The following is a 25,335-nucleotide window of genomic DNA, read 5'->3' as shown; positions in this document are numbered from 1 at the left end:
TGTCTCTGAGGGGATTCTGTATTTTGTGGGGGAGGTGAGTTGGGGCACAATAGAGAGATATTTGTGTCTTACTTAGCTCTCAAGTTGTCCTATGTCAAGGGCACATGATGCATCCTCTCCCCTGTTTTCACTTTGTATGCTTTTACTTGTGATTTTATCACCAGCTCCCCCCTTTTATGGCAGAGGAGCGCCACCCCCCTGCTGCCAGTGCAGTAAAAGTGAAAAATAAAATGGTAGTAACATGAATTACCGTTTTATCTTTTACTGCTCCCAGCCCGGGCTGTGTTTTGGGGTAGGGCTGCTGCTGACTGGCAGCAGTGGAGTGGTGCTCACTCCACCAGTTTACACTGCGCAAGTCGCTTTGACTGGCCGTCTTGCGACGCCCAGCCTGACATGCGCAGTGTAAACCTCTCTACCTAGCTGTCTTAGACAGCTGACTGGAGAGCAGGCACAGACCTCCTGTAGCATCGACGCAGCCAGCTCCATCCAGTCCTGGCGCTGCTCTCATACTGCTCCTCTGCAGTATGAGAGCAGCGTCTGGATTTGCAGAAGGGGATTGCGTGAGGATCCACGAGGTGCTGTCGCCCTGAGAAAGAAGAATAAAAAGACGGAGAAGAGCCGAACACAGTTAAGTACATTTTTTGGGGAGGATCTTTTTGGCCCCTGCTGGGTTTGGCTATTGGTCCCCTCAGAGCCCCTCCAGTGTTGAGGGTCATGGCCCGCCACTGAATTTTATGTTTCCTATTTTAAAAAACAGCTCAAGTTTCAGACTGCAAAATAAACGAAAACATATAGAATTGAAACAACTAGGATTGACTTTGTCAACTTCAGAGCTCAGATTTCTCCCTTTGGGCTCCAGAGCTATTCTTGACCTGTAGGGAATTAACCATGCAATAACCTACTTTTCACTTTCTGCTTGGGGCACTGACTGGGACCAACGTGGGAGAGTGCTTTGATATTGAGTGTATTTCTGCAAGTCTTGCGTGTTTTCCTGCTGACATCATTGGAGTTCCTCTCTTACACTGCCAAGGGTTCGATGTGCCAGCGCACTGCATATTGGGATTGAAAACACCCATCTAGCAAACCCTATTGGAGGATGAAGTGGATTCACTAATTTAATAGGGCCACTAGGATAACATCCTGATGTGGCGGCCTAGCACTTTGCATAAAAATTCAGGATCCATATTATTTATTTAGAGAAAATTCCCAGGAAATTGATGTCATTGACAAAATGCCCAGGCATGACGTTCAGAGCAACTTGACTTGTTCAGGTGCCAGGAATACATACACCTCAAATTTAAGTGTCTGAAAATTCCAATGACCAGAGTTACCTGGCCTATTAAAGTTACACTTTTCTGTTTTTCACACACAGACTGCTGAAAGCAGCTGAAAGCATCTTCTGAATAATTGAGAAAACATGCTGGAATCCACCTGAAACAGACACATTTTATTCCCCCCTGGGAGAAATTGGGTTGTTGGTTGGTGGAGTGAAACCCTACTCAAGCAACAGCCACAATCCTTGTCAGTGTGAACTTCAAAAAGTTACTAAATAACCCGTGCTGACAGGTAGAGAGAATGTCACTTTTTGGGTTGTTACCATCGCACTGTGTCTCCACAGGGCATTTATAATGTCAGCAAGAGGCCGTTCCGCCATCTACCGAGACCAGCTCGTGTCAGAGGATACGTCAGAAAACAAAGATTCCGAAGGAATATAGACAAGTCACCAGAAAGGTTATCGTCGCCTAGGTATCCTTTTTCGCGCATTAAACGTTTTGTACCTGACAGGTAACTAACTCCTTTCATTGGATTTTTTGAAATAACGGAAACCATTGATTGTGCAGACTTGTCAACTGTCAATCCACTTCCTATGTCCTACCCCGCCCCAGTGCAACATTTTCAAGTTTGACCCGATTACATAGCAAACGCGTGTATAGTAATACAAGGCCTTTTTTTGTCTTGAGAAATGTACATCAAATATCAGTTTTAGGTGAAATGTTTGACGTGTAGGATTGTAACGCAGTTGTTGTCCTTCCTTTATTTCTTCAAGAATCGGCATTGTTTTAGTTGTCAATGCGGATAAAGACGCTGATGGGAATAAGGATGCCGGAGCAGCCATCTGGAAAGCTTTCAGCTACATTTCTGAAGAATCAGACCGCGCACAAGCTTTTCTCTCCATTGCAAAGGTTAGTTGAATCCTAAACAAACTAGATGTCACTCGGAGGAGCTTGTTAAACTGAAAATCAAAGTCGAGGTTGATTTATTAAACACAAAATATGATGCTACCTAGTGCTACTGCTTTTAGAGTTTCATTTTACAAGCACTAATAGAACACGGGTCATCATTCCCTCTCTGATAGTGTCTCGACTAAACAACTGCTTATTCACACTTTTTTTTTTTTAAAACCGTAACAAAACAAGCTTTGACAAAGTCAAAATACCAACAGCCAGCCCCAGGCCAATTGGTTTTGCTATTCCTTGTTTAAGTTATAGATTACGCTCTGTTAAACATTTCTTTCTTCAAAGCTACTCCCTTGCCTGCGGAGTTAGCCCGCCCGCATCTTCGGAGCCGCGGGCAGGCTGACTCCTCAGGCAAGGGATTAGCTTTGAAGAAAATTTGACCATAAGTGTCACTTCCTCCGTCTTAGCTTATAAGGCCAAAATTTAGCAAAATACATATCTAAAAGAAACATTGCCAATTGGTGTAATGATGTAAAAATATACGCAGTGGCGCTAGGACCTGCGGAGTCAAGAGAATCGGGGAGGCCACCAGCAGAAGGGGAGGAGCGGAAAAACACACTTTAGTTAAGGGGTGAGACAGGACCAGGACGGAGCGTTATAAATCAAGCTCCCGTGAAAATACATTTAAGTTTGTCGTTGTCATCTGTGCGCAACACCAACACTACAACTGGCGAACAGGGTGTCTTGGAGCCTGCTGCCTACCCTCGTGCTGACGGTGCAGTGAAATCGGGAGCGAAATTACTGATATTGCTCTCTCTCCCGACGCGCCTGTTGCTGTGCTGTGGCCCGATTCGGGCGCTCGTACCTGCTGTCCTGGAGCTGTGTCGCGACCCGGGATCCTACCCCGGTCATGTAGGAGTGCAACTGTGGTGTCACCCCCTCTACTGAAGCGCAGCCAGGAGCCCACCCTGGGCGCGTGCACCTGATGTGCTGTGGTGCTTGTTACTACCCCGGAGGCCGGTTCCACGCATCTGGTTGATGCCTTAGAACTTATTGGACCTCGCGCGCTGTGTGTGCAGCAGCACGCTATTGTTTGAGCAGCTTGCTTCCTGACGCTGCTTTGCTGACTTGGATTTAGGCCTGGCACTCTCGAGAGGAGTGAGCCGTGCTTGGCGACCATCTTGAGGTCAGGTGGGTCCTCCAATCACCTGCCCAGATTTGGAGTCGGCCATTTTGAAGTCAGGCATTTTCACCCAAGTTACTATAATGGACACATTACCTCAATCAATTACTCTAAACCAGTGAGGAAGCGACGGAAAACAGTCCTACATCAACCCTCTATATACATCCCCTTTTCAACAGCCTTCTCACAACGTCTCTATCACCTGTGGGTGCAGGCAATAAATATGTCTAATTCGCCAACGTCGAGACAACACCCTGATTCTCAGGGCAGAGGAGCCCGGTCAGGGTCCCCTACGTCATTGGTCACAGTTAGGAGGGCATAGGCTGTCCATGTTAGGGGTGCGTTTTCTGTGCCCGCCGAAACCCCTGGCTCTCATATCTGGTGGAGGTATGGGTCTTCGCTGGCAATAGTGGCTGGAAGATTTTGAAGACTTCATGAAAGGCTCGCAAGTTTCGGACGAAGATCAACAGCTCATTGCACTACGCAATTTAATCGGAAAGGACGTTGGCCAGATTATTAAAGAACTACCGGCGGATGTCGCGTCTTCCTATACCGATGTCCTTGAAGCACTTAACAGAAAATTTCTTCACAAAAGTAACATCGATTATGAACGATACACCTTCACTTTGGCATCACAAGAGAAAGATGAGTCCATGGGAGAATTAATTTTGCATCTCAAACGGCTAGCACGCTACTGTGCGTTCGACTCCTTCAAGACCGAACACACTCTTCGCTTGCGAATCATCGAACGCTGTCAATCAGAGTCCTTGCGCAGACGTCTTCTAAAAAAAAGTTACTCCCTCGATGAAATTGAAGAAATGACCAGAATCAATGATCAGGCAGAAGAACATGCAAAATGAATGGAAGCTGGGAAAGTTGAAAAAAGAGAACAAGCTTTCTGGCTCCAAACTCGCTACACAGACAGCCCCACCTCTGCAAGTCACAGACCATCGAGGTCCAAGGATTATCCTCCACGCTCAAGTCGTCGTCGCAGTTCCAGCCGGAACAACAAGAGTCAAGAGCGCCAACTTAAATGTTATCGCTGTGGACAAGACTTTCCTCGCACTGAGGTGTGTCCTGCATTAGGTCAAAGATGTAGGAAGTGTGGCAGGGACAATCATTTTGAGAAGGTATGCAGAACTCCACGCAAAGCCAATCACAGACAGTCGAGACACTTCAACTTTCGCCATCACGCCAAGGCGGTATGGGACCACAGGGAAACTTCTACCAGCTCGTCACAATCGAGTCTTTGTTCTCATGTCACCTACAGGTCAAGACGCTCAGAATCTCTAGAGTCAAGGTCACTCTCGCCTGTATTGCAAGACAGTGAAGAATATGTCTGCATGGTTGTGGATCCTGATAGACTAAAGAAATACCCGCGACTACATCTTCAAATGGGCAAGCACCTGGCCAAGTTTGTGCTGGACAGCGGAGCATCGCTCAATTATATTTCGGTCGCGAAGTACAACAAAATGAATCCACAACTCCACTTGCACAAAGCTGCTGTGCGAGTCTACACATGGACGTTGAAAGAACCTCTTCCGTGTCTATTACAATTTCAGACTGATCTCACATACAAAGATAGAACCATTCCGGCTCGCATTCATGTTATTGAAGGGCCTGAAGCGGACTGTCTCCTTAGCCTGCCCACTGCGAAACGTCTTCAACTGATGGAAATACTATATCGAGTAGACGATGAACCAGACATAATTCACAAGTTCCCAAAACTATTCACAGGGCTGGGAAGATGGCTCACTTTCAGGTTTGTCTGCACATCAATGAACAAGTGACACCCATAGCCCAACATCACAGAAAAATACCTTTCCATCTTCAGGTTGTGAACGAAGAGCTGTAAGATCTTCTCCGGGCAGACATTATTGAGAGAATTTCGGGACCCACTCCCTGGGTGTCACCAGTGGTCATAGTACCCAAAAAAGGATCAGATGGCAAAGTACGTCTATGTGTCGACATGAGAACACCAAATACAGCCATCGAAAGGGAGAGGAACCCTGGACCTCACATCAGCGACATGATCACGTCATTGAATGGTGCACAAATATTCTCCAAACTAGACCTGAATAAGAGCTATCACCAGCTTGAACTTCATGAAAAATCAAGATATATCACCACTTTCTCAACTCATCAAGGCCTGTTTAGATACAAACAGCTCAGTTTTGGAATTTTTTCTGCGGCTGAAATCTTCCAAGAGGTGATCAGAAGGGTCATTCACCACATTCCCAACACTCTTAACTACAGTGATGACATTCTTGTGTACGGAACAACAGTACAGGAACATGATAAGGCATTAGACTAAGTATGTCACGCCCTCCTGGAAGCCAACTTAACTTTCAATAAAGATAAATGCGAATTCCACAAATCTACATTGAAGTTCTATGGACACATCTTCTCAGGCACAGGTATGAGACCAGATCCTGACAAAATTGCAGCTTTGACTGTTACCCCTCGACCTCGAGATGCTGGGGATTTCTAGGAATGGCAAGCTATTGCGCACGTTACATCAAGGATTATGCCACTCTTAGCTATCCCTTGCGTAAACTAACCAAACAAGGTCACACATTCCAATGGACAACCAGGTGCGATCAAGCTTTTCACTCAATCAAAGCAGCTGTGGAATCGGCCAAGAACCTGGCTTATTTCAACCCTCGTCGGAAAACTGAAATCACTGTGGATGCCAGTCCTGTGGGTCTTGGAGCTAAATTGGCTCAATATGACAAAAATGGTGATCAACGTCACATCGTAGCATATGCCAGCCGTAGCTTAAATGACACTGAGAAAGCGTACTCCCAACCCGAGAAGGAAAGCCTGGCGGTGGTCTGGGCTTGCGAGCACTTTCATGTATTTATTTATGGGAAACACTTTACGCTCATCACGGACCATCAGGCTTTGATAACGATATTTGGAAATCCCCAGGCCAAAATGCCACCCAGAATAGAGAACTGGGGTATCCTTCTTCACGAGTACATGTACACAATTGTCCATAAACCGGTAATGGCAGCGAATCCAGCTGATTACATGTCTCGACATCCTAAGATATCCTCCAGATCAAAACCGTTGCTAGCGGAGGAGTACATACACTTTGTCATGGCCCAAGCAAAACCACCTGCAGTTCCTCTTGAAGCCATTCTGGAAGCCACCGCCGTAGATGCCACCCTGCAAGATGTGAAACATCGCATTCAGACAAACAGCTGGAGGCATCTAGAAGAGTCCGGACATAACAAACAGGTTGATAGCCATGAACTGACTTCTTTTCGATTCATAAAGGATGAATTGTCCATTGCTTCAGATGGTCTCCTATTAGGAGACAAAAGGATTATCATTCCAAAGCAGCTGCGTCAAGGTGTCGTCAACTTGACACATGAAGGGCATCGAGGTGTCGTAGCCACCAAGAGAGCGTTGCACAAACGGGTCTGGTTTCCTTCTCTTGATCAGTTGGTTGAATCCACACTGAAAGACTGTCCTCAATGTCAATTAGTTAGTCGAGAAGAGCCACCTTCACCTTTACAAATGTCAGAACTACCGGAGGGTATCTGGCAACATGTTGCAGTAGACTTCTTTGTCCTGTTGCAGTCAAGCAAATACATTCTTGTCATAATGGATGAATTCTCCCGCTTCCCAATTGCTCATCTCATATTGTCAACCAAACCAGCTACCACTATACCTGTTTTGGATGAAGTCTTCGCAGCATGGGGTATACCGAAAGCGGTAAAAACAGACAATAGTGCGCCATTCAATGGACAAGAGTTTGCTGCTTTTGCCAACCATCTCAATTTTAAACATCGGAAGATCACCCTCCTGTGGCCACAGGCCAATGGGATGGTAGAAAGATTAATAGCTACGTTGAAAAAGGCCTTACAGCAAGCGGAGTTGTCAAGGCGCGCGAGCATATCAAACAATTCCACACAATACCACGGATAGATGTCCAGCAACCTTGATGTTGGGACTCACAGTACACACAAGAATACCGGCATGGGAATATTCAGCTCGCTGTACTCGTCAGAACTCAGACAAGAGACAGATTCAAGAAAGCCAAGATGAAAGAATATGCGGACAATCGTCGGAAAGTTAAACCATCCCTCATCCAGGAAGGAGACTCTGCATTTATATGGCAAGAGCAACACAGAAAGGCTGACAGTCGATATCATGCTCGCCCACTGCTAGTAACAAAACAAAAAGGAACTATGATCACGGCCGTCTCAGATGTTAAGAGAATAACAAGGAGTGTGTCTCATTTTCATAGATGCATACCAACCACACGAGAGACTTTGGCTGTGTCAGAAAGTGCAATGAAGGAGGACACTCAGGTGATGGGAAGTGAGCATCAGCCTCCCATCCTTTCTGGTGAGATGGAGCCACCCACTCAAGAGGTAGCTCACCGGCCACAGCGCACCCATCGAAGACCTACCCGTCTCATTGAAGAACTGTAACTATGGTCGTTTAGTTTGTTGATTTGTTTTGTGGCAAATGTATCAATTAATTGAAGTTGTGGAAGCAGGAGGGAAATGTAATGTTGTGAAAATATACGCAGGGGCGCTAGGACCTGCTAAGTCAAGAGAATCGGGGGAGGCCACCAGCGGAAGGGGAGGAGCGGAAAAGCACACTTTAGTTAAGGGGTGAGACAGGAGCAGGACGGAGCGTTATAAAACAAGCTCCCGTTAAAATAGATTTAAGTGTGTCGTTGTCATCTGTGTGCAACACCGACACTACAATTGGGTATTGTATATTGTATCTATTTTCACTCATTGAGGTTACTCGCACAAGAGTCGTTTTCCAATAGCAGTGGCACATGTGGTCATTAGGTGGTCCAGACGAAAAATTGAGGTAGGGCTTAATACATGTAGCCCTTTGAAATACATGCACATAACCATATGTCTTTCAATTTTCCCCTTTTTAACCATACCAGCTAGAGGTAAGAATAAGCTATTTTCCCTACTTAGCCAGGTATTTTTAACTTTATTTCGCATCAGATAAGACCCTCCCACTCTTATACCTCTCCGTTCTTCATAATATATGATCAAAGTGCTCCTATGTATTTGTCGGTTTCAGCACGGCCTGTTCCGCAGTGGGATGGGAAGAACCCTATGATGAAGCATGTCACCAAGGGAAACTTTGGTGGGTGAGGGTTATTTTAAGAAAACTTTAAGTTTTCTACCTAATAGAACAAGTGGAAAGATAGTCCAAACAAAACGGAAGGACTCTCTTTGGTTATTACTGACTTTAAATAGCCATTGTAATATCAAAGTATATCAGTAATGACAATGGTATTGTCACTGATTTTTTTAAATAAACAAATTCATAATTGTAAGGTCTTACTTCATAATCACTCCCAATATTGGCAGTATGTTCACATGCTCAAAGTTGTGTGAATAAGTGACCCCTGTGTAGATACACACCTTAAACCCCTCTTACTGATACACCGCTGCCCAGTGTGTTAACAGAACCTCAGTAAATCAAACAGGATCTAATATTATGCATAGTGATAGGGAAATCAGCAGAGAGAGATAGTTATAACCATATTACTATTGCATGCAAGAGTCCATCATGTAGCATCGAATGCCTAAACCATCAAATACCAACATTTCTAATCTGTCTTTTGCTGGATGAGCCTCCTCCTCATGTGCTATAGCAGTGTTCACATGGACAGAGGTGGTTATCCACCAACAGCTGTTCAAATCCTGATATTAATTATCCTATTAGGAGAAGCAAAAATGTCATAAACCTGTGCTTTTCCTTTACAGGCCCAAGAACATACAGGTATGAGTAGGTAGTGTATATATTACCTGAATGCAAACTCTGGTGCTTTGCAGAATTATGTAGTGTGTGCCATCTATGATGTACAACTGATTCCACAAAAGGTGAAAATTGGGATGTAGACCTCAAATAATACTAGCAGTTGTGTAAGGAGTGATGCAAGATTAGTAAAAACATCCTTCATTGCGCAGCTGTAGAACCTATGTCTCTTTCAAGCTACCATGGAGGTTCTTGTTATTGAACAATGTGCGCGTCATATAATGCATTGCGCACCGAGGGTTACAATGCTGCTTCCTGGGAGCTCCTCCTATTTACAGTATGCGTGAGTCATTCCGCATCTGTGACCACCAATCCTCCAATGCACTAATCTCTTATTAAAACATCCAATTAGAGGCGTATAACGTACGCCTGAGTTTGAAGGGCCAATATATAAATAGAAAGGGCAAGCAGGACCCTAAAGTGATGCTACCTATGGCTTGAAAGTAATTAAGAAAGCTATCAATACTGTGCATATGTCAAGACGACACTGCCCACTCCCAAGGTTACTATAGGGAAACTATTCGGGCACTACAACTAACTCGGTGGCACTACACATTCACCAAGTCAGTGGCCTGCATCTCGTTTATGTTTGTAATGATGTCAGTGGTATTTGCAATGTCGTCCATACCCTCGCGGCCAATCATTCAGGCAAATAATGCCTATATGGTTAAAACGGACTAACTTGTGCCGACCTTAACCAGCTTCATACCTCCAGTCCAAAGGACTAAGCCATCTGCCCATGCGTCTAGACAAAAGGTAAATAAATGACAATGTCCCCAAACATGTGCTCACTTTATTGTCGGTCCTATGAGGAAATAACTAACACTGTAGGTAAATTTTCATATTGGAAATAATTTTCCACTTAGGGGTTTGCCATTGTTCTTTTTACTTCATAAGATTAGTTGATCTCACAACTCATGGGACTTGTTTTCTCCCTTTTTTCTATCAAATCTTTTTTCTATCAAATCTTTACACAGTTTGGTGATAGAGGTGGTGCCAGGTGCAATAACCATGGAAGCACTACAAACATTTGGCTTTACAGATGAAGAGTTTAATTCGTTGTTAGGACAGGCTTCAAATGTATATAAAAGGGTGAGGGTGTCTAATGTAGTTCAGTAGTGAATTGCCCAAACTGTTAAACCTAAAGAAAAATGCAAAAAGAATGGAATCGCATGCTCAGATTATGTTAGAGTATTTTAGAGCAGAGGTGATCCCCTCGGGATTAAGAGTAAGAAATGAACCATCGCTATTTGTAGAGATATGAAAAGTTCGAGAAAGATGGTAGCACATATCAAATAGATGTGCACGTGACTGGATGCTATTAATTGAGGAAACAGCCAGGAAAGTGGTGGTGATCCTCAATTAAGGAATATTGGAATTGGAGAAAAAACTAAAAACCATACATGCACTGGAAGAGGTAAAGATGAAACTGGATGGCATTAATGGGGAACTTCGTGATTTTTAACAATACCGGATCAAAAAGAAATCAGACAAGTTAAAAAAAAGATATAAGGTGGTACACTTAGGAGAATGTCTACCCATACTTGACCACAAATTGCTATGAAGAATAGAGTCAAGTTTTAGGATATTGGCACCCATCCACAAGGAAAAATAGAACAGTGATCACCTTCTCGGATACATATTCAGCAGATTCAGAAGGAGATAGCTTGGCGAGATCGGAAGTACTAGGTACCAACCAGAACGCAGATAGAGGCGTACAAGCGGACAACTATAGATATTCTTGGGTGTCCCCTTTTTTATCCAGGGGACGAAACAGAGGACGGAACCGGTTCCAGAGACAGGACAGAGGGAGATTTTACCAACAAGACCCTCAACATCACAATTTGAAGACCAGGAACCAACTGTATAGGTGACCCTAAAAGCAAAACAAGGTGACACCAAAGATACTATTCCAATTTTTTATTTGTCATCTGAAGAGATCGGAACTGAAGAATCTGCTTTAGTCACACGAGTGCTCTCGTATGTACCCAGTACTAGAAACAATGTCTTCAAGTTGAACCAAGATGTCTTTTCATTTTTTAGGAAGATCAGATTAAAAGAATTCTACATGCAGAATATCCCTGACAATCAAGAGGATAATTGCTCTGGATGCAAACCACAGTCAAAGTTTACGCCGATCTTGGGCATGGTGGGCCCAGAGGTAGCTGTGTTTGAAAAAGCAGTATTGCAGTATCTGAATAATATTACCAAATATATTATCCCTGTTTCACCCAGTCTAACAAAATGAGAGCTGAATGCTCTAAAAAAACGATGAGAAAATAAAATAAATCACTGTAAATCTTAGTGAAAAAGGAGGGGGAGTAGTGGCCATTCATACTTTGTAGTGTTAAGAATACCCACTATTATGACAGCCCAAAAACTATGCCAGGGATGGGCTCACCATATGCCAACAGTGGTCCGCATTCAGCCATGAATTGGCATCCTCATGCCAACGGTGTTTTAAAATATGCCAATATCTGCCGGTATTTTGCCAGGTGTGGGCACCAATATGCCAATAGTGTCCACAGTATGCAATGTCTGACTGCCAATATACCTGCATTTTTTCATTGGTTGGAACTAACATGCCAGGAATGCTCACAGTGCATTTTTTTACAGAGTTTTATATTGCGGGAACTTGACCCATAGCACCAGTTGCGTTTCATGAGGACACATTCATTTTTTTGCTAAGCACGGGGAGATTGTGTGATTTGCCCAGCATCACAGGATGTTCAGTGTCATTGCAGAGACTTGAACCCACTTCTCCAGATTCGAGGTCGACCGCCCTAGCCGTTAGGCCAACTGCTCTCCCCATCAATATCTCAAGAATGGCTAGCATTATGCATTAGGTAGACATCACCCAGCCAAAGTTCTGAGAGGTGCTAGAATTTTGCCAGGGTTGGTGCCCATCAGGTAGACAGGGACCACTATAGGACATACTTAAAAATGCACACACACACTGTTATTGAGAGTGTGGCAAATAATCATGTAGCAGTGGCAGACTGGTGGTTAAATATGTTACAGGCCTTGTGCTGTCAGTCACACTGAGGATGATCTCAAGGTGCTCTCTTACATGAAAAATTCAGTCTTATCTTGGTTTCAGAAGGTGAAGGTCCACTGAAGCTCTGCCCCTCTCAATGCATCACAAGACCCACCTATGAATACAGCCTGGCAAGTGCAAACTGGGATGGCAACAGAAAAAACAGTGTGTCTCAATACTAACTAAGACCTACTTATCCGCATTGGAATGAAGTTTGCCTCAAGAAACAGTTTAATCAGCTGTTTACCATGGTCAGTTTCATCTTTAAGCATGTTTGCATTAATTTGCTCCGAGACAACTACACCATCAAGGAGTTGTTTGAGCAGTATTAAGAAATCAACATGTGTGAGGCTTCTCCATCCTGTTTCAACACAGGAAAAGTAATTGTAGAATCACAGTGAATCTCTAAGCCCCAATGTTATCTTGAAATCTAGCAAAGCATATGGTTTGAATGCCACAGACCACTAAACATATCAGAGTACTTTGTCGTAAAAGGTTTCACTACTTCGAATAAGCAGTAGTTCGATTACTTGAAAAGCAAATTGTGCTATGCTTTGAAGTCTAATTAAAGACATTAAGAAGGGTATCTGCTTCCCCTGATTACAAGACTTGAATAATGCATGCAGGCTTTAGACTGGCATTTCGGGAGTTCTCTGCAGCTTAAAAACTGATATCGTAAGACTCACTTGTTTTTGTTTACCATCTTGAATGATTAATTTTCATTATGAAAAATATTTCCCACATGACCTGTATTACTTAAATAATGGCTCGAAGTTCCCAATGTCCCAACCACCAGCTACTACAGGCACAACAACATAGAATTAGTTCATGTTTTTTTATTGCATTGTTTATTAGTTTTTTTTATCTTAGTGGTAATCGTACCCCATTACTTAGCTGGCATATTAAATACACCAATTGTAATCATATTAACCATATATATATATAAATATTTCATAAAATGTTTCTCAATTTTTTTTTCAAAATTACATATGCAAAATACATAGGTTGCTGTGTTTGAAAAAGCAGTTTTGCAGGATCTTAATAATATTACCAAATATTACCCCTGTTCCACTCATTCTAACAAAACAAGAGCTGAATGCTCTCAAGAAACTATGAGAAAATACAAAAATCACTGTAAAACGTAGTGATAAAGGAAGGGGATTAGTGATCATGGACACTAATAGATGCATTCAGAAAATACTTCTTTGGCCCATAATGCAACCTCATATGAAACCCAACCATTTGCAAACCTTTACCCTGCTCCAATAGGAATAGTTCAGCCTGAACTGCCAGGCCAGATCCTCCCTCAATCAGGACACAAGCAACTCAAGACCGGTTTCGCCATAGTGTGGGTCAGGTGTAGCTTGGTTACAGTGGCAGAGTGAGCACGACGCATGTCTGGACATATCCTTGCCACTTAGGGCGTTACATCAAACACACTGTGGTTGATGGAGGAATGCTTCAAATGCGTCCAACCACTGTCAAGTGATCTGGGTATCATTCCAACCCAACATTCTTTTGCCACCTCAGTTTGCAACTGGTGATGAACTATGGTCTGGAATGCTACTGCAAGCCAGAGGTTAGTCTTAATGCAAGCACTCCTTCCATCACCTGTTGTGTAATTGCTAGAAACCTCTATGTGGCCACGGGTATGCCGGGACGTGAGTCGCTTACTGTTTGTGCCACTGGAACACAGCTATACCCGACTGAAGAAGTCCTATCAGGCCAAAACCAGTCTCTGTTTCTTGTTTTCCGGTTGAGAGAGGACCTGGCTTGACAGTTTGGGCTGGCCTTTTCCTATTGGACCAGGACCAAGACTGATATGCATATGCCTGGGTCTAATCAGGGGTGGCATGGAGGGCAAATGAATGATGATCTGGAATGCTACCCCAAGTGATTGCCGCTGGTTAGACTTATTGTAAGCATTCCTCCTATCACCTTTTGTGTGTTGCATGTAAACCAATGACTTAAAATTACATTTCAAACTAAAATGCTAATAATCCAACAAAACCTGTTCTGTTTTGGTTGCCTATGACAAGAATGCTTTGCGGAACTCAGAGGTCACCTAGTACTGTATCAATTCAAAGCCTGGACTTGGTAAAACAGCGGCCTTTAGTGAAGGTAAATAAGCCCTAAAAGACTGCAGGCAGAAACAGCACAAGCACGAGATGCTGTAAAAGCATCATCGAATATGCACTGCTGACTTTTGAATGGTACCTTCTGTGGGCTACCACCTGTTATTAAGACCAGCATTTATTAATGCAATAGGTTTGGCCATTTATAGTTTGTAGTGTTAAGAATACCAACTATTGTGACAGGGCCAAAATTATACCAGAGAAGGGTTCACCATACTCCAACGATTAACCCAGGAATGGACATCCTCATGCCGACAGTGATCTTAAATATGCCAATATCTGCCAGTATTTTGCCAGGTGTGGACACCAGTAAGCCAATGATGTCCTCAATATGTATCGTATGACTTCCAATATACCTGCATTATGTCATTGGTTGGCACCAACATGTCAGGAATGCCTGCATTATATCAAGAATGGCTAGCATTATGCATTAGGTAGACACCAACCTGCCAGTCTTGCCCACTAGGTTCTAAGAGGGGCTAGCATTTTGCCAGGGATGGTCCCATCAGGCAGACTGGGACCACTATAGGACATACTTAAAAATGCACACACACACTGTTATTGGCTTCCTCGCCCTCCCCCGACCTCTACTTAATGGAGGCCGCTGGGCGCTGAAGCCGAGTGAAACTCCTTTGTTTCCTGCTCTTCCAGCGCACAGCTCTTTAGCTCACTCGGGCAGTGCTCTGCCTCTACCTCTGATACTCCGAGAGTGCCTAGGAGCCGTGCCCCCCCCTTCACCCAGCACCTTGAGACTCTTCCGGGTGAGTAGCTGCGCTTAACAAATAATTGATTGACAGAGTGGCAAATCATCATATAGCAGTGGCAGACTGGTGGGTAAATATGTTACAGGCCTCTTGCTGTCATTCACACTGAGGATGATCTCAAGGTGCTCTCTTCCAAGCAAAATTCATTCTTTTATGGGTCTCAGAAGGTGAAGGTCCAGTGAAGCTCTGTGCCTCTCAATGCATCACCAGACCCACCTATGAATACAGCCTGGGAAATGTAGAATAGGAAGACAATAGAAAAAACACAGTGTCTCATACAAACTAAGACCTACTTATCCCCTTAGGAATGAAGTTCGCTGTGGGAAACAGTTTAATCCGCTGTTTACCATGGTCAGTTTAATCTTTAAGCAGGTTTGCATTAATTTGCTCCGAGACAACTACACCATCGAGGAGTTGGTTGAGCAGTATTAAGAAACCAACATGAGTGAGGCTTCTCCATCCTGTTTCAACACAGGAAAAGTAATTGTAGAATCATAATGAATCTCTAAGCCCCAATGTTATCTTAAACACTAGCTAAGCATATGGTTTGAATGCCACAGACCACTAAACATATCAAAGTACTTTGTCATAAAATGTTTCACTACCTCAAATAAGCAGTAGTTCGATTACTTGGAAAGCAAATTGTGCCATGCTTTGAAGTCTAATTAAAGACATTCGGAAGGGTATCTGCTTCCCCTGATTACAAGACTTGAATAATGCTTGCAGGCTCTAGACTGGCAATTCGGGAGTTCTCTGCAGCTTAAAAACTAATATCGTAAGGCTCACTGCTTTTTTTGTTTTTGTTTACCATATTGAATGATTCACTTTTATTCATAATGTACATTTAAATACAAATATCAGTATATAAAATATTGTCATAAAACATTTGATACCCATTTAAAATACCAATTTCATCATAGCCCAACAATACCTAATCAAAAAAAGTTCAAAAGCATCTTGCTATCTCTCTACCCCCTGTGTATGTACATATATATATATTCACTGAAAAAAACATAGGTTTCAGGGGCGTTCTAGTTAGCTGGACTTTTTACTTGTACAAAACCATTGAAATTCCCCCGTTATAGTTAGTTCAGCTAACTATAACTTGAGCGCCCGCATTGCACTGCTGATGACGTCACATATTACATCACTCATGACATGGTCAGTGACATCACTCATGACTTCACTGATGACATCTCAAATGACATCACTGATGACATCATCCAGTGAATGTGTGTTTTTCTGAAAATTAAATATGTTTTATATATGTATATCTCAAGGTCGATGGAAGAATAAATGGGTATATAAGTGTATAAATGGATGATTTGTTTTTGAAAAATTGATTGTATAACTGACTGATTAAGTGTATCTTAGTGAATACATGGCTTAGTGAGTAATGTTTAAATATGTAAATATCTGTATCAGTCTCTCACTTTGTGTATAAGTGGCTGCATGGGTTGGTGAGTAGCTACATGAGTGTCTATATAGGTTATTAGTTGGTTTTTTGAGTATCAGTATGAGTGTCTGAGTATCGGTATGGTTCGGTGGGCGTATTACGTAGTGCATAGATGCATGAATGAGTGACTCGCTGAAGACAGCATGTGTGCAGGACTGTATGGGTGGATGAGTGTGTGTATGGGTGTGTTAATGAGTGAATGACTGTCTCAATAGTGTCTTTATGAGTAACTACATATGTTTTAAACTAGTATATGTGACTATTGGTGTATGTAAGTGAGTATATGTGAGAGTGAGAGATTGGAAGAGTTCCTGTATGAATAAGTATGTGTTTCTATAAGTGATTGTTTAAAAGACTAAGTATGTGTAAGTTTGTGTAGAAGTAAGTGTGGTGGTGTGTGTATAACTGTATATGCAAGTAAATGGATGTTTGATTCTTTATTAGCATGAGTGACTGTGTGTGAGTAACTCTATGGATGAGTGGCATTGTGTAACAGAATGTATAGGTGTATGAGTACATATGATGAGTGAGTACATGTATGAGTGACGGTATAGGACTGTTGGTGAATGAGTGGATGTGTATGTGGATCTATCTTAGAATTACTGAATAGGTTGTTGTAACTGGTATTGGTATGTCGATTGTTTTCAAAGTTTTTGTTTCTCTATTTGAATGTGTTTATCAAAGGTTATATTAGGGTGAGAGGAGGTCTGCCACTCTATCACAAGGATGATGTCATCAGTGATGTCATTTGAGATGTCATCAGTGATGTCATCAGTGATGTCACTGACCATGTCATGAGTGATGTAATATGTGACGTCATCAGCAGTGCATTGCGGGCGCGCGAGTTATAGTTAGCTGAACTAACTATAACGGGGGAATTTCAATGGTTTTGTACGAGTGAAAAGTCCAGCTGACTATAACGCCCCTCAAACCTATGGTTTTTTCTGTGAATTTCAAATGTTTTTTAAATGCTAATTTCTAACTATGCCTACAGAGATAGGACATGTGAAGAAAGAAGAAAAAACGCACAGGAAGAAAAAAAAGAAATGCAGAAAGAAGCAATAGAAGTCCTCAAAGATGAAGAAACGTGCAGGAAGAAGGATAACGTGCAGAAAGAACAAACAGAAGAGCAGAAAGAAACCTTGTTGCAAAATCATCCTGTACCCTCAACTTTTTCAGACGGATACTGGTGGTAACTGAGTCTGACTAACCAGTCCTAGAGCCAGTGCTATGTTAAAAGACACTTAGAATACAGTGAAAACACCTACATACACTAGGTAACACTATGCGTTGGGGCCCCCCTGTGATTAGCATGACCTCCTCTGTAAGCCCCTAGTATATAATAGGGCAGGGGGATTAAAACTACCTCTTAAAACGCACCACAGGGCGTGTTTGCACACGTCACCTCAGGCCTGGTCCCCTCCCTTCACCACTGTATAAACACGCCCTGTGGCCATTTTTAGTTGGGAGATTAAGTTATTTGAATCCTGAGGTTCCCTAGGGTCCAACTAGCCCACTAGGTACCTCCAGTAAGCACCACAGAGCTGCGTTGCAGAGAGGTGTAAAAAGTGGCACGGCCTGGACCACCTCTCTGCAACGCAGCACAGTGGCACTTACTGGAAGCACCTGGTGAGCTAGTTAGCCCCCAGGGGCCCTCAGGATTGAAGTGGAATTATTTCCCCAACTTAAAACGCGCCGTAGGGCGTGTTTGCACATGTCACCTCAGGCCCCGTCCCCTCCCTTCCCCACTGTGTAAACATGCCCTGTGGCCGTTTTAAGTTGGGAGATTAAGTTCCCTTGAATCCTGAGGGTCTCTAGGGGCAAAATAGCCCACTAGGTACATCCAGTAAGCGCCATTGCAGAGAGGTGTAAAAAGGGGCACGGCCTGGACCACCTCTCTGCAACGCAGCGCAGTGGCGCTTACTGGAAGCACCTGGTGGGCTAGTTGGCCCCCAGGGTCCCTCAGGATTGAAAGGGAATTATTTCCCCAACTTAAAACGCGCCACAGGGCGTGTTTGCACACATCACCTCAGGCCCCGTCCCCTCCCTTCACCACTGTGTAAACGCGCCCTGTGGCTGTTCTAAGTTGAGAGATTAAGTCCCCTTGAATACTAAGGGTCCCTAGGGTCAAACTAGCCCACTAGGTACCTCCAGTAAGCGCCACAGAGCTGCGTTGCAGAGAGGTGTAAAAAGGGGTGTGGCCTCAGAACACCTGTCTGCAATGCAGCTCCCTGGCACATACTGGAGATAGCTGTTGGGCTAGTTGGCCCTCAGGGACCCTCAGTATTGAAGGGGAATTAATTCCCCAACTTACAACTCGCCAGGGGGCGCGTTTGCAGAGTTCTGTAAGGAGGGGGCGTGGCCTCCGGCACGATGCCGGTCATTTATTTATTTATTTTAAGAAGGGCGGCTGTGTGCCCCCCCCCCTTCTTTTTCTAATTTATTGGCCTTGGGGACCCCATCCCCCAGGGCCTACCCCCTAATTTCTTTTTTTTTAAAAATACAATTTGGAAGGGGGCCACGTGGACCCTCTCCCAAGGCCTTAATCGGCCGGGGGACCCCAACCCCCTGGGCATGGCCTTTTTTTTAAAAATTATTCTTTAGGAGGGGGGCTGCGTTGCCCTGCTCCTCAGGCCACTTATGGCCCCGGGGACCCCATCCCCCGGGGCCGGCCTTTGTTTTTTATTATTTGTTTTTTAAATATATTTATAGAAACACCTAGGACATGCTGGACAAACCTTACGTACCTATCACCATGACGATTTTCGTGATATTCATTAAAAGGCGACTATGCATACAATGAATCCACGTGGAATGTGTTTACACTGCTAGTGAAGCTCTGACGTGTCTGACGCCCTACTGTGCCCAATCCCGTCGCCCCCGCCAGTGGGTACTCTCCAAGTAGACACCCTTGTCGTTTATTTATACAAACATGGGTAGCTATTGACGGGCACATTTAATACACATGCACACCAAGCCATTCAAAGGGGATTCGACAAAAATTTGACCAAAACTATGCACGAAACCCCCCTCACGGTTAATAAAACACACATCCACCACCGGATGTGTAATACTTTTTATTTTACTCTCTGGAGAGGAGACAAACCTCTCTTGAGAGTCACAGCGCGCTCCTGGCTGAGCCCAATGCTGTGTTACACCCACCAGTGCCCGCCGAGTGCCACACACCTCTGTGTTGTATTCCACCAGCTAGTGCGTATGCTATGACACTCTCTAGCCCATGTGCACTGCAACACCACCCCGTGAATATGTCATGCCACACTTGCCTTCGCACCGGTTATATTACCCCATCTAACGTGCCTTCCTAGATACCTATGTTATAACGCACAGCGCTATGCCATGCATATTACAATCTGGGTTCCATATCTTTGTCACAGTGCATATGCAACGTTACCAGCACATAATTTATATTACAACTTTAGAGACTAGTTAGGTTACACAACACTGCCCTGTGCATATTACACTCCAAGGCGCATATCGCATCGCACGCGCTAGTGCCTGTGCTATCTCGCGCTCTCCAATGAATCTGTCATTGCGCACAATGTATTGCATATTATATTTCACGCCCGGTTCATCTTATATCACACTTTTTGGTGCATAGTTTATACCATACACTATATCTAGTTTTCATTTTCAATCGTGCTCTCAGGACTATGTTCTATATAACACTGCGTTCACCTACCCTTTTCACGGGCATTAAATTTTGCGATGGGGGTGGAGGGTCAGGGGGTGTTTCTGCCAAGTGGGCCCGGAGTCACAGTCACAAACGTCCTCTAACTGAATAAAAGTGAGATTATGCTGCATACTTGTTCATATTTAAAGTAGTTCGCACAGACACACATTTTAAAATCAATAAATTTCCTAATACCCACCTTCTCTGAACAGTTAGCTTGCTGCCCCATCCACCTCCTCCCTATCCTCTGTTGTCTGAATCCATGGACTAGCCTCCTCCCTCCTGCCATGCTTGGTCTGACGTGCTGCCACTGCCCTCCATTTAGCATGATGTACCAGTCCACTCCTCCTGCCCTCCATTGCCCAATTCTATGCCCCATTATTGACCTCCTGCGTAGCCTCTGTGCTTAGCTTGCTGCCCCTATTCTCCTTCCCCCTGCTCTCCGATGTCTTTGTGCATGCCCCTGCTCCATCCTTTTTGCCCACCGTGTTCCATGGACCTGCCACTCCTATCTACTCTGACTGTTCTGTTGAGCTGCCACTCCCCTCCCACCTGCCTAGCATTGTCAGATGACTGTAACCTGTCCCTGCCACCTCCACCCTGCCTGTCCACATGCCATGCCCCTATCCCCTTCCTCTTGTCCTCCATGGTCCATTTTACTGCCACACCCGTCTGCCCTCAATGGTCTGTTGTGCTGGAACTGCTCCTCCTGCCTGCCCCGCGCAGTCTGTTGTGAGGCCTCTTCCCCTGAACGCTTTTGTCTGTGCCCAGGTCCTGACCCTCCCTTCTATCCTCCATGGTCCTTTGTGCATGCCCCTGCACCCTCCTTCTTGCCCATCATAGCCATTGTGCTGCCACCAACCCTCCTGCTTGCCATACATGGTCTTCTGTGTTGCTACAGCCCCTCCCACCTTCCCTGTGTGGTCTGCTAGCTGCCCCTGACCCACTCCCACCTTCCCTCCATGGTCTGTGTGTATGCCATCATAGTCTCACTGTTGCTCTCCATGGTGTGTCTTGCTTCTAGTGCCCATCCTGCCTGACTTCCATGGTCATCTTGCTGCTCCTGCCATGCCCCCTTGCCCCCAGCCCTCTGTTTCCATGTGCAGACCCCTATTCCCTCCCTCCTGGCTTGTCTGTTCCATTGTAATGCCCCTGATCCGTCCCTCCTGCCCTTTATGGTCTGTTATGCTGCAGCTTTCTCTCCTCTCTGTCCATTATGGTCAGCTAGCTGCCATTGCCTCTTCTCCTCTGTTCTCTGTTGTCCATGTGCATGGTCCTGTCCCCTCCCTTTTGCTTTCTATGGATTGTTGTGCTGCACTCTCGTCCCGCATGCACTGTGTGGTGTATTGTGCTGCTGCAAACCCTGATGTCTGCCCTGTAGGGTCAGTTTGGTACACCTCTCCATGTCCCTCCTGTCCTCTGATATCCGAGTCCATGTCCCTACCCCAATTCCTCCTACCTTCCATGATCCAATGTACCATACTTGCGAACATTTTGAACTTGGTAAGAGGGAGATTTTGAAAAAAAACTGGGGTATTGTTTTTCCCCTTTGAGTTACATTGAAAAAGAGCATATTGTAGACAGAAGACAGATCAAATAAAGCCCATTTGAGCTTAAAAACATTGGACGTTTCCTGGCTGAATAGGGTCTGTTGGCATGTATGGTTGTACTACCACTGCATCTTCCTTCTGCCCACAATGGTCTATTATATTGCCACAGCCTCTCTTGCCAGTCCTGTATTGTTGGTTTGTTGCCCCTGCCCCCCTTTCCACTGCCCTCCATAGTCTGTTGTGCTGCCACGGCCCTTCCTGCCTGCCCAGTGTGGTCAAATTGTTCCCTTTGCACCCTCCTACCTGCCTATAATTTTCAGAGTCCGTGCCCCTGGCCTCTGTCTCTCAACAGTATCCTAATGAACAACTAGATTGCTAATAGTCTATATGTATTACAAAAGTGTGGAACGCCTGACGTCATCTTGATGTAATCAAAACTGTAATACCTAGAGCATTTCCTTTAGAAATTACATATATGAGAAAGTCTTATTTGCATCAAAATTATGGTTAGTGCTCTAAAAAACTAAAATGAGGACATATTTTCTGAGTTTTCAAATAGCGACAAAGCACTTTAAAATTATTTGTTATCTTTATGTTTTTTTTTATCCAGTTGACAACTTTATTAAATGTTGCACTTAGGGGAGAGGATGTGGTGTTACTTCCAGAGCTGCAGACTTTGCAACTGGGGAACCAGGTTGGAGTTTCTGCTACAGCTCGACATTCTGTGATTCTGGTCAAATCACTTAATCTTCCCATGTCTAAAACCAAAATGAATTTGTTCTTGTGTGATGTAACCAATGCTCATGTAAAGCACTCCAATACCTGAAAAGTCTGCACTATATAAAACTGCAAACACACAAAAAATAAAAAGAGTTTTGCACACTTCTGTCATTGGGCTACATGTGGGCTACATCTGGGTGATATTTGTTATGAAGTTTCCTAATTTCCTCATTTACTGCAGTTTCCTCAGTAGAAAATGCTTTCAGTTTTTTACTTTGATTCCATCAAGAAGGCATTCAGATATGTCACATAAATTCTGAGTGTTAGCACTCTAGTTGCTCATTAGATCACTGTAGTAAACCTACTGCTCACCAGGGAAGTCTGCTGCTGGTATTGAAAGTGCATGTTTCAGTCTGCATGTCAGAATTTTTTAATGAAATAGAAGAGGTTTTGAGAAGTCAAAATGTGCCCTAATTTTTCTTTCTGTAGCACTAATCATACTTTCTATGGCAAAATGAACCCCCTCATTGTATTCCTTTTTAAATTAAACGTTTTAAGAGTTTCCACTTTATTCCAATCAAGATGGCTTCAGGTGTGCAATACGTTTGTCATAAGTAGGACTGTTAGCGCTCTAGGTGTTCTTTAAAACACTCTGGGAATCTGCAGTAGAACACAAAGGAATCAACTGACAGTCTCTGCCCTTGTTGGATGTACATGTTATACTGAGAATGTCAGACTTCATCCTCACATGACTGAGAAAGATAATGTAAATTTACAGAAAATATCCTCTCAGTTTAGCTTATAGATCAGCTTCCAAACCTCTGTGGGAAAAGCATGAGAAAATAGTTTTCTCTCTAACATGGATTATGATATCACAGCATAAGGCTTTGTCACATGGTAAAATCACCTTAGAACACACCACAATTCCTAAAATGAGTATGGTACCATCAACAAATGATTTATAATGTAATTAAAGTCTTAAAACCTTCTATTAACTGCAATGCTTTTTAATGAGGTGCTATCATGTATATTGGTCCCAAGATGGCTGCCAACACTCCTTGGATGAAGTGCTGGCAGCCAATCAGATCTCACGATGAGATGTGTGGTTAGGCTCCGCCCAGATATATATGTGATTTTGATTTTCTCAGGAACTTCTGAACGGATTTACATCATTTAAGCAAAAGGCACGGCTCTGAACCAAGGTCTACCTTTCTGCCAAATTTGGTGTAATTCCGTTCAGCAGTTCGGGCTGTAGCTGTGACTAATGGTCCCTATGGAAAATTGCATGGGGAAAACACGTTTTGGGACCCCCCTTTTTTCTCGGCCCCCGCTTGACAAATCACCCCGAGACTTTCAGGATAGGAGCGGACCGGAGCGGGCCACGAGTTTTGAAAATTTCACGAAGATTCGTCAACCGGCGCCAAAGTTATTCCAAATAGAATGTTGCGGATTTCCTATGGATAATAGGTCCTAACTATAACTACCTACTGGCGACCGCCAGTAGGTAATATATATATTCAAAATAGGAAGCAGAACTCTGGGTAGCGCCCAAAATTAGGTGGAGGGCAGCTCCTATATAGAGCACCCTCCAACACCAGCGACACTTTGAATCAGCTCACCTCAAATGCCTGTTTTTCTAGCAAAGTTTATAAGCATAGAATTAGCACAGTGCCATCCACACCGAGCTAGAAAGGGAAAAAGCGTTTTACCATTGATACAGCAAAATCTTTAAGCATACGATTAGGAAAGTGCTATCCATGCCAAGCTGTAAAATGACAAAATACTTTTACCACTCCAGGCACAGTATTACAGGTTTGAATTGGTAAAATACCATCCAAGTCAACCTGGAATGCATAAAAGCAACCCTGACACCTGTTTCGCTCTCATTAGAACACCCAGGATATGTCCAACAGCACCCTTTCAGGCTTAGAGTGCCGAATAAATTATGCAAAATATGAAGTAGAGAACTCTGGGTAGTTTCCAAATTTAGGCTCATATAGAGCACCCTGCAACACTCTGAACCTGCTCACCTCAAATGTCTGTTTTTCTGGCAGTTTTTAAGCCTAGCATTAGCACAGTCCCATCCACACACACACACTTATATATATTGTTGAGCTAACTATAACTCGTGCGCCCGCAATGCACTGGTGATGACGTCACATATTACATCACTCATGACATGGTCAGTGACATCACTGATGACATCACTGATGACATCTCAAATTACATCACTGATGACATCACTGATGACATCATCCAGTGAATGTGTGTTTCTGTAAAGTTTAAATATTTTTCATATATATCCATGCCAAGGTGTATTGAAGAAAGAGTGAATTTACAAGTCCCTGAATGGATTATTTAGTAGGTGCGTGACTGACTGTATAAGTGAGTGATTGAACATGTGTTACTGAATGTATGGGTCAGTGACTAAACTGTGTGAAAGTCTGTATTAGTGTCTCAATCGGTGTATAAGCCGCTGCATGGGTTGGTGAGTAGCTACATGAGTGTCTATAGGGGTTATTGATTTGTTGTCTGAGTATCTGTATGGGTGGGTGAAGGGGTGTGTGACTCTGCATAGAACGCCATTCCCTCATTTTTTTTTGGCTCAAAACTATATCTAAATAGGTTTAAAGTGTATATGAGAACAAGCAATAATCTAAACTATTTTAAAGATTTATATATTTCTAACTGTAATAAACTTATATTATGGTAAATAGATTTTCTCAAAATCGCGTTGGGTGCGGCCTCCTTGCGCGCTCGATGCGCGATTGCCATGTGACCTTAAAGAAAAGCATTTGATTGGTTCATATCATT

The 25,335-nt window shown here is 43.7% G+C and overlaps 1 protein-coding gene across 2 annotated transcripts in view; it reads left to right on the top strand.

Annotated features, from left to right (window-relative positions):
- UGGT2 (UDP-glucose glycoprotein glucosyltransferase 2) overlaps nucleotides 1–25,335 on the top strand; it is a 1,472,699-nt gene that overhangs the window by 605,952 nt on the left and 841,412 nt on the right. For both annotated transcript variants that reach the window (XM_085622547.1, XM_085622546.1), the window contains exon 15: nucleotides 2,048–2,183. In XM_085622547.1, the coding sequence (XP_085478673.1) occupies nucleotides 2,048–2,183 (136 nt within the window). The remainder of the gene's footprint in view (nucleotides 1–2,047; nucleotides 2,184–25,335) is intronic.

This window comes from Triturus cristatus, chromosome 8, assembly GCF_964204655.1.
Source record: "Triturus cristatus chromosome 8, aTriCri1.1, whole genome shotgun sequence".
In the NCBI taxonomy this organism is placed as follows: Eukaryota; Metazoa; Chordata; class Amphibia; order Caudata; family Salamandridae; genus Triturus; species Triturus cristatus.
This window is presented reverse-complemented; position numbering and strand designations above follow the sequence as displayed.